The 11,238-nt window shown below is 33.5% G+C and overlaps 1 protein-coding gene across 3 annotated transcripts; it reads left to right on the top strand.

The window, feature by feature from the left end:
• Positions 1-1,107: 1,107 nt before the first annotated feature.
• LOC145585146 (uncharacterized) lies at positions 1,108-3,653 on the top strand. 3 transcript variants are annotated; one of them, XM_081641881.1, is made up of 6 exons: positions 1,108-1,305; positions 1,688-1,922; positions 2,023-2,712; positions 2,802-2,939; positions 3,053-3,133; positions 3,224-3,653. In XM_081641881.1, exons 2-4 carry the CDS (start codon positions 1,914-1,916, stop codon positions 2,862-2,864), a joined length of 762 nt encoding a protein of 253 aa, XP_081498007.1. In that variant the 5' UTR covers positions 1,108-1,305; positions 1,688-1,913; the 3' UTR covers positions 2,865-2,939; positions 3,053-3,133; positions 3,224-3,653. The 3 variants fall into 3 exon arrangements, with proteins under 3 accessions (XP_081498007.1, XP_081498006.1, XP_081498005.1); XM_081641880.1 differs by having other exon boundaries at positions 1,688-1,750; positions 1,844-1,922; positions 2,802-3,133; XM_081641879.1 differs by having other exon boundaries at positions 2,802-3,133.
• Positions 3,654-11,238: the final 7,585 nt, after the last annotated feature.

Raw genomic sequence — 11,238 nt, forward strand, 5'->3', positions numbered from 1 at the left:
AAGAAGAAAATAATAAGCTACCCATTCTATAACATTATAGATAAGAAAGATCGGATCCAAACCTTCCGAATCCACTTTCACAGCTTGGATCACATTCAACGAGTCGCTTTCCACCACCACTGACTTATAACCAAGTCTCCAAGCTATATGTAATGCGTACCTAACAACCTTCCTAAATAACCACCTCCTAGGTCAGCGAAACTTGAGCGAGGTGCATCAGTTAAAAGATCAACAAATTTGCTATGCCTCCAAATTTCAGCAGCTAATGCACAATCAATCAGAGCATGAACTATAGGTTCAGTCTCTCCACACACCGGACATGTAGCATCAGGGACAATATGTCTTTGCATTAATCTCTCCTTGACCACCATATTTCCTCTAACAACACTCCACAGGAATAATTTCAGTTTCGGTGGACCCCTAGCCTTCCAAATAGACCTCCAAACGTCATCCTCATCAGCTCTATCCTCAACGTCACTTGCTCCTATTTTTGCTAACCAATAAACCGATTTCACATAAAATAAACCATTTTTTGCTACATACCAGAATTGTATATCAGCAGTCAGAGAGTTTGGCAATGGAACTGCTAAAATAATGTCACGAATTTCAAGCTCAAACAACTCCTCCACCTTTGCCACATTCCAGTCTTTTCTGTCCTTGGTCAATAACTCACATATTCTCATACTTTCATCAACAATCAGAGGACGAGGGGGGAAATCGTGTCATCTTTACCATTACCTAACCTAAATTATATTTTTAGCGTTCTATTTACACAATACTTGGCTATTATAATTAAATTATGTTAAAGAGTTGTTAAGATATCAAGTTTTAAAATTTAAGTAACTTTCATATTTTATATAATCAGAATTTTATTGTTTTAGAATCAAATATAAGCGGCAAATTCAAGTTAATCTTCTTTATTGCTATAATGTGTTAATCTAAGGGTAAACTGGGTATTTCCCTTAGTAAGTTGAGGATGAACATGTAATTTCCAACTGCTGAGTAGGCCTTAGACACATGCTCTCGTTGACTAGGCAGCCACGTATCCTAGACGGAGTTAACTATGTCGGTAACCAGCCTGTGAATCTAGGGTTACCAAGTTCAATTACTTGAATTCAATTTTTACTGCTTTATGTTTTGAATTTCATAGATCTCTTGGTAATTTTCTTTGAAACTCAGAATTGCATTGCTCGGTTGCAAACTATTGTTGCCATAGCAATCACGATGGGACAATTGGATTTTGGGAAGTGGAGGCGTGTGAATTGGGAACAAAGTGAAGAGGAATTTAACATTGAGGAACAAAATGTAAGCACTCTTGTTGTTATGAATTCAGATGAAGGGTTATATGTTTTTGTGGAATTGTGTATTAGGAAAACCCGAATTTTGGAATTATAATTTTAGATTGGTAATACCTGTTGAATAGTCCAGATTAAATGTCGTGTTTTTTGTTTTACTTTCAAAAAGTGATTTAGGAACTGTTTTGTGGAATTGTGTATTAGGAAAACCCAAAATTTGGAATTATAATGTTAGATTGACAATACTTGTTGAATAGTCCATATTAAATGTCGTGTTTTTTGTTTTACTTTCAAAAATTGATTTAATAACTGTTAATTTGAAGTTTGTATATTTGGTAGACTCACTCGAATATTTTAATTGTGGTAGTTGATTATGTAACTGGAATATGCAGATAGGTGCAAATGGAAAAGGATTTGTTCACAACGCATTAAATTTACATCCGGGACTATTTAGGGTATGTTATTAATGAATGATAATTTGATCTGAACTGTAAATGATGTGCTTGGTTTACAGAACAACGTCACTGACGTTAGGCCATGGATTGTAGGATAACTCACTAAGCGTAGGTGGTTTGTGTGAAAGCAAGAGGTGAAGTGATTAAACAATATTCTGTTGCAATGAGCAGAGTGAGTTACTTGATTTTGTTGTATTGAACTGTATTCTAGGTATTTTTTGATTAAAAAAAACCCATATTTATCCTGTTGAAATGAATTCTGTGAATGGCAGCCCCCAAATATGAACCGTAGGGTGGAGTCATTTGGAAGAATATGTCAAAAATTTGATGAAAGGAGAGCAAGATGGGTGTGTGAGATGGGATTTGGGGGACTACTACATTTGGCTTCACATATGCATTTACCGCGACAGTTTGCTTATTTGTTAATGACACGCATTAATCCAATGACTAGGTGTTTAATTGATTCAAATGGGAGGGTGTTTAAGTTGTCTAAGAATCAAGTACACTGTATTTTAGGAATTCCTAATGGGAAGGAAAAAATTCCAACAACCAAGCAATTGTCTGGGGATGTTCGTTTCAGGGTGCAATCAGTACTACTTAAATATGGAAGGACATGGGAGACTAAACCAAATCGACCTTATGGTCGTATTTACAGTTCTGTTGGGATTCCAGTGACTGTACAAATGATGGATAGATTGGAGGGACATTTCGAGGAGTGTGACGAAGAAGAATTCAAAACATTATTCCTAATCATTGCACTTCAAATGGTGTTATGCCCAACACAGTGCACAAGACTAGCAGCTAATTTGTTACCTGCATTGAGCTATGCTATGGATTGCATAAACTATGATTGGTGTGAACTTGTGTTATCAAAATTTGTGGAGAGCGTGTCTAACTTTGCTCGTAGGTTTTATGCAAATGGCTATGCGGGTGGATGTGGTGGATGCTCAATTTTTGCCGTTGTAAGTATTTATGTATGAAGGTTGAATATAATTATTTTGGGTTAATACACTAACAGGAATAATTTTGTAATAACAACCCTTGTTTGCAGATTTTGTATCTGGATCGCTTGAATTTGGATCCAAATGAATGGGACATATATCCGCGTGTGTAGGCATGGACCTTGGACCGAATTGGTTACGCGGCCAAGCTTGACAGAACTATAACTGGTGACTATGGAAAACTTGGGGTAACTTTATATGATCCTTAATTATTATATATATAGTATTTATTCTGACTTATCTGTTTAGTCTTGTACGTGTTGTGCTAATACTTTTATCATTGTACTATATAAAATTGAAGTTGTTAGACATTGCATATGGTAAAAGACACCCTAATATTGCTAGGGATACATCAGGACCCATGGAATCTCCCATCTATGATGTGAGTGAATTTTTAACCATAGCGGTTGATGATATATAACAAATTCAAATAAAGTTATATTGATTCAATTCATGCATATGTGTTTTGTAGGATGTCTCTCAGCTTCTGTATAGTAGATGCAGAGGGAGGCGTAGACGAGCGGATATACTTGATTTACGGTGGGGGGCCAAGGTGGTATGTAAAGGTACTAATACCCTTTTGAAAAATGGTGAAACCACCAGCGAAGAAGTGGGATGGGGCGTTAACAAAAAAGATGATTAACTATTTTTCAATGTGGTTAACATGTAACATGCAGATTATACTTTTTATTGGAATATGATATGGACAGACCCAAATTTGACCTAGTTTGTATGAGAGTCTATATGTGTGAGTCGTTTAGTTGATAGTAGTAGCCAAGTAGTACAGCAATACAAAGAGGCAGGCCCAGATGTGTAACTTCTACCTTTAATTGTTTTAAATTGGGCCATATCAGGCCCATTGAGACAACATTGGCGGATCATGGTTTTCAAACCATGGGTAGCACCGGATTTTTAATATAATAATTAGCTTGTTAATCATTGTATTAAATGTGATTTGAATTCAGTTATCAACGTTTACATGTTGTGTGTATTTAATAAGAGTAGCAAGAATCATTTTAATGTTAGTTAAGTTATATATAAAAGTAAAGTTTGTTCATATAGATTATGTGAAAAATAACGCTATTGCAATTCCGTAACTGGCAATTGATAAAGTGGAAAAGCGTAAGCATTATTAAATCTGAAAAAAAAAAAATTGATTATGAATTTCAAATTATTTTATATATACAAGAGTTGTCAAACCCATTGGGGGAATCAGGTGAAAATATTCTAAGTTTTTTTTTTTTTTAATTTTATTATTATGGCTTATCACTTGACATGCAAAGAGGTTATGAAATATTACATTTAATAAAATAGAGAGTATTATGATAAATGTTTTGTTAACATGCCGGGGAAAAGTATTCATGAGTTGTCAATTATGACCTATTTCATGAAATTGAGTGGTAAACACAATTGTGATTTGTGAATGACCTATTTAGGAACAAAGTAGTTTTTGGCCAGGGCGACGCCCCGGGTCATTGTTTGTTAATTAAAAAACATTATAATAAAATGAAGTTGAATATATTGGATAATGTTTTTAAAAAACAAATAAACCAAAAAAAAAAACACTTGTTTATTTATGCTAAAATTAATTAATAAACATTAAAATTCATTACTCACTCAATATGTAGCAACCTAAATTTATGGTTTGTACGACACATGGAAGGATTACAATCACTGCCATTGAGACATCATTTATACGTGACTATTTATTTCACATGACTATTTTATACAAATATTTATCATGTGTTAAAAAAGCAGAAAATCTGTTTTACATAGCTTTTGTTATATCTTATTCCATATAATATCTTATTCCCTTTGAGAATATAATCAATCACATAAAATGATAAAAGGTATCGGTATGTTTGGTAACCTATCATATCTTATTCCCTTTCATATTTGCATGAACCTTTGTATTATTCTTAAACCTTTATATTTGCGATAAATGTCCATCATAAACCTCAGTTTTGCAATGACATGTAAGTTAGAAAGATATCTTACCATAGCATAAGATATGCATAAAATGTACAGTTGGTGTATAAGTAATTCACATAATATTCATATATATATATATATATATATATATATATTCGTGGAATAATTCTTTCTTTATTTAAAACAAACGAATATGGGTTACTCTCTTAAATAAGTGGAATTATTCTTTCATTTTTTAAAACAAAAGAATATGGGTTACGTGAATGAACAAATGGGTCGGGGTTACTAATTACTAAATTACTTGATTTCTCTTGTATAATGAATTTGAGTTACTTTCATGGGACAACACATGGGATTACTCCCTTATGAAAAAATGAAGTTTTACTCATATATATAAATAAGGGTTATTCTTATAAATTAATGTGGCCACACCGTGTGGCTTGCTAGTCACACACAAGACTTACTCATACTCATATATACTCCCTCTGTTTTTAAATACTTGTTCCACTTTCCTTTTTTGGACGTTTTTAAATACTTGCTCCATTTCCTTATTTGGAAAGATTTTACAATATTTAATTATTTTCATATTCTCTCTCCTCCAATTCGATAATTAATCTCCACTACTTTTGCTAGTGGACCCATCATGATCATATTTTATTATTTTTATATTCCCTCTCCTCCAATTATCTCCACTACTTTTGCTTTTTTTTTACAAATTTTATTCTTCCACCTACCCCACTACCTTCATATTTTATTACTTTCTCCAATTTATCTTAAAACTCCGCGCATGAAGAAATGGAGCAAGTATTTAAAAATGGAGGGAATAATTCTTAAAAGGTGTTTCAAAGTTCAATACGTAGAGCCGTGTGTCATCAATTCACATCTTAATCCATTAATTAGCCATTTGGCTTGCATACACAAACATTTAGAAGTCTTGAGGAAAAATTATGCATTTCCTCATTGAATTTTCTATTAAATATATTGTCACTCGTATTACAATTTCGAGGGTACTGGAACCTAACCTCAAATAACTATTCCGAAAATGCGGATTAGGAGAAAAGGGTTAACCGGGTGAAAAAAAAAAACATTCTTTTTGAATTTCCTTTTATGACAATTGACAACAACTGATTAACTACTCACATTAAATGACTCATCATACTTCATTCACATCAAGTTGACCAAGTTCAAGGTCATTTAGGGTTTTTTCTATCTATATATACCCTAGGTACTAAGGAGATAATTCCCCACAAAACCCATAACCCATATAATATTCAACACCTTTTAGTGTCCAGTCCTTAAAGCCTCCATTATTGTTTTCATTTCAAGCTAGCAATGGCCAGAAGAGCAAGAACCCGATGTGGAGGTGTTGCTCTAATGCTTTTCACGCCATCTTCTGGCCTTGTACCTGAGATGGATTTCACCACATTTGAATAGCTTTTCAAAGACCTTGCCAATGCAAACAATTTTACTTTAATTTCCCTTGAAACAATTGGGTTTTTGATCTTGAATCCATCCAACCCAAACAACAACTCACTGAACAATCTTTGGATGCGTCCAACTGGTAGCAACGCTGTTCCAATTCCTGCTCATCTACCTAACTACCATGACTCCTACCCAATAAGATGTGAATTTCAAATATTTTTAAATTGGTGTCTTGGTTGTACTCAATTCTCTCAATTCAACCCATCCAATGTTGTACCAGCTTTGCATGTTTTAGATCCAAGGCCTATTATAAATTTTGAGGACCCTATTGTTATATTAGATCATTACACTCCATTGAGGTTATGTATGGGTCCTTTTACAGATGCTTTTCAGCTTATGAAAGGTCCATCGTTCCCTCATGTCCTTCATGTGTGGGTTTTCTTTAACAATTTTAAATCAGTATGTTGTAGGTTGTCACAAAATTGATTTCACTTGTTATAAAGGTGCGAGAGCTGCCTCAGTTGTGAATGGCCCTTTTATTGCAATGCCAAATGATACGGTACTTTGTTGTTGGAATGTCCGTGGGCTAGGAAGGCCTTCCTTTGTTGAACATTTTCAACAACTATATGCCCTTCATGCCCCTGGTGTTCTTGTGCTAGTTGAGACACGGCAAAGTTTTCAGAACGTCGCCATGGTGGTAAGGGAATTACTTGGATGTTACAGTTTTTTATATTCTCCTCCCAAAGGTCTATCCGGGGGTGTTGTTGTGATGTGGAGGAATGAGATCATTGCGGCTGATCAGAGGCGGATATACTCTACTTTTGTTAAGGCAGATATGTATTTCAAGGTATGGGAATTAATTGAGAAGGATTCATATGTTTATGATTAATTAGCCCAACTTATTTTGACTCACTCTTTGTTATTTTAATTATAGGGCCATCCCGTGGCTCAGCGCTCATTATTTCCAGTGTGAGGCACGCCTGGCTTTTCTGGAAGGGGCTTGGTTGAAGCTGTACTCGAATAAGGGCGATAGATGTACTCAATCAAGGATGATGATAATCAATAATTACTATCTATAAGGATGTTTTTATTGCGTTGTGTTCTTCATTATTGCATGTACTGAACGTCTGAACGTTTAAATTTCTATGTATGGTTCTATATTTTAAATTCCTACTTAATTATATTGTGTTGTTATAAGTTGTTGTTGGAGTTGATAAGTAAAACTTTCTCAATGGCCTAACAGTATACAAAATTGAGAGAGATGAAGTTAAATTTAATTCGACAACTTTTTGAACACATAATTACACTTGTAGGAAATATATGTAGTAAGTGAACCAAAATTTTGGTAGTAAAATGGTTCTTTTATTCCGAAAAATAGCAATTAAAATTCTAGGGAAAAATACATTAAACTATTCAAAAGGACACTTTAGATGACGAGGTAAAACATTACAAACAACAGTATAATTGTAGTTAACATTAAGCAGTTGTTCTTTGCCATGAGTTTGATGTTTCTGGTATGAGTCTTTTCACGAGATGTGAATAAACTCTGTATCTCTGATATGAGCTCCCCATTTTCCCTTACGAGTGAATCATTTTCCCTTTGAAGCATGATAATTTGTTCATGAGCCTCAGTTAGTGAGGTTGGTAACTCTTCTTTCCACTTGAAAAATCTACAATCTTGAACTCTATTCTGTTACAAAAACACACAAGCAGCAAATTAAATATCATCATATTTTTATTTTATGCTAGGGAATAATATTAATTACCTTCCAAAATGGACAACTATAGAAACGTTTTCTGGCATTTGGACCCCTACGAACTATGGCTATCCTAGCTTGGACACCGTGGTCACACTTGACATTGGATGAGAAGGAACTCAAGGAAGGAGTCGAGCTTGAGGAACTCATCCTTTACTACGTCTTACCCTATTTCTTAGAATTATTTTGAGTAGAAATAAAATAAATAAGAGCTAAATTAATGAGAAACGACAAATTTTTTATAAACCCATCCTTGATGCATAGTACATCAGTTGTACAAACTTGGAAAACAAGTGCAAAAGTTTTCCAAACAAGCCTCAATTGGAACTTGGTTATCAATTCACCCAAGTCATGTAAACCAAATAAAATACAATAGGATAATGTAAATTTAGTTAAACACATTTAATTGCAAATACAGCTTACATCGAATGATCTTTGCATTTTGTCATTAATAGTTTTACTATTTTGCACTAAGTGGTAAAATGTTATTATTTTATATCAAACTATAAATGGTAAAATATACATCTATAATCTACGGAAAAGAGGAATAAATATTTAAACGATTTTTGTTTCATTTCTCCGTTAATTGTTTAATTTATCAGAAATACATCGTTTAACAAATTGTTTAACAAATTGTTTATCAAACTAGGTCAACGAAGTAGTCGACTTCTCCAAAAAGTTGAATAGTGCTTTCACATGTCCTTTGTTCTTCCATTTGAATAATTGCCAAGCCATTTGATAATGACCACAAATAGATGGTCAATTACACATATCATATATGGAATTTATTTTTCCATTAATGTGTATAGGTTTCTTTCTACTCTTGCATTATGGAATGTCATAATGAATTAAAGATGAGCAATAATTCATACATGGGATATTTTATGTTGTTGTCATCCGTATTACCCAAAATGTGTATTACTGTTATTAAGTAGGAAGTATCCATCACACATAATTGACAAAAACATGGGTCAGGAAATATATAATAGTTAGTAGGAATGAGAACCAAAAAATAGTACATATAATCATTTAGTTTCACCGCATAAGAAGAACATTGACCTAATAGACAATAAGATACACCAGAATGACCTAAATAGACAATCACAAAAATAACCACACTTCCAATCATAGTCAATATAATATAAATCAACTATTATTTGTGTCGATCATACAGGTAGAAATATACTCAGAATATTTAAAACTAGAAAAATACATACATGTGAAGAAAATCGCTAGTTTGGTAGGAAGATTATTCAATGGCTACAATAAATTTGTGGCCATTGTAAAGATATTAAATGTCAACCCTATATTTTTAAGAAACGATCTTATCCATTCATTTATCACTTTATAAAAACGGGGAAAAAAAATAGTACATAAAAAACTAAGAGTAGTTCATATATAAATTATTACAGTAATTTTTAAAATCCATATTAAACTAGTAAAAAACACTTTTTTCCCAAAAATTAAACGTTAAATGTGTTAAAATGATATGCCTTTTTAAGCTTCAAGATCGAATCTTATATCTTCTATGGATAATCTATCAATGGAAAACTTCATTCCAACCTATATCTGTTTAAAAAAAAAAGAATATCAACTTTCATTTAATTTATAGAGTACGTACTTACTCTCCATAACTGCTGCTGATATTAAGTTACCATTGTCTAGGTAATTTCTCATTAGATTGATTATCGAATTGCATATGGATTTCACATTAAGTATAGTGCGTTGATTGGTTGTTCATAATCTGCAGAAAATTAGCATTGAAAGACTTAGGTATGGAGTAGTTTATTTTTGGGAAAAAACAATTAAATTTTTTGTGCTTCATAGTTTTTTTTTGGTCAACTTAATCAATGGTATTAATTTATATAATGAAAATCAAGGGTGTAGATTTCATTATTACAATGGCTACAATTTTATTGTAGCCATTGCAAAACTATCCTAGTTTGGTAATTAAATTTTACAATTATTTGTTTTAATTACTATTCCAAAATTTGTCGATTTGGTAATAGTTCGTTTCTTAATAATTGTTGTTACATTCGGTGGATTTGTATATTCCTTTGTTTGTATAATTATTTAATTAAGTTCTAGTAAGGTCAACCATGAACTACTTACCGTATCTAACCTACCACTCTATTTCATATCAAGGTTACTCTTAAAACTATGTTAGGGCCTATAATTAGTGTTTATATTGTATAGTTAACGGGCCTATTTCTTGAGCCCTAATTACTTGTATAAATACTCTACTCTACACTCTAATGAAACTACGGAAAATATTTTCGTGACATGGTATCGGAGCCAAAATACTCTAAAAACCCTAAAATTCTACTCTAAATTTCTGAATTTTTTTCTTCTAAATTTCTATTCTAAATTGCTACTACTCTACATTGTCGAATTGCTACATCGCTATCTTGCTGAATTTCTGAAATTTTCTTTTGAATTATTCTTCTGAATTTCTATTCTACATTGTCGACTTGCTACATTGCTATCAACAATGGTGAATGCTAAGTCACAAATAATTTGTACCCATTGCAATCGATCGGGTCATGATTATGACACTTGTTTTCTTGTCCATGGGCTACCCGAATGGTGGCTTGAAAAATATGGTCGTTCTTCTTCCCTGGCTACTACTCTACCTCGATCTGCCGCCACTACCCCAATTTTGGGTGAGATATTTGATAAGTATGACGCTGCTACTTTTTCTTCTAATCACTCTGAGGTATTTGATAAGTATGATGTTGCTAATTTGTCTTCTAATCACTCTGCCACAACTACCCCAATTTTGGGTGGAGTATTTAATAAGTATGTTGTTTCTACTTCTCATTCTAAGCAAACTGCCGACATTAACCCAATTGTGGGTGGGGTATTTGAAGTTCCTTCCGATCGTATCACCGGTGATTATTTTTCTCTATCTTGGATTATTGACACGGGTGCCTCACATCATGTAACGGGTGACGAGTCTTCATTATTTGATACTCACTCCATTTTACCATGCCCCGTTGGTCTTCCCAATGGTGCTCAAGCCTTTGCAACAAAAGAGGGTCGTGTTTTCTTGGCGGATGGAATTATTCTTGAACACGTTCTATTTGTTCCGCAGTTAAATTGCAATTTGATTTCGGTGTCTAAGTTGATTGATGATTCTAATTGCTTTGTTCGATTCACTAATTCTCTTTGTGCTATACAGGATCAATCCTCGGGGAGCTTAATTGGAGGCGGTGAACGGATAGATGGACTATATTATTTCCGGCATCTCCCAAAAGTATGTGCACTCCCGGGTCAAGAGATTTCTACATTTGAGTTATGGCATCGACGTTTGGGGCACCCATCGAAAAAAATTGTCAAATTGCTTCTTGCTATTCGAGGTACTACTGGTACTAAG

Source organism: Chenopodium album, chromosome 16 (genome assembly GCF_948465745.1).
Source record: "Chenopodium album chromosome 16, dcCheAlbu1.1, whole genome shotgun sequence".
In the NCBI taxonomy this organism is placed as follows: domain Eukaryota; kingdom Viridiplantae; phylum Streptophyta; class Magnoliopsida; order Caryophyllales; family Amaranthaceae; genus Chenopodium; species Chenopodium album.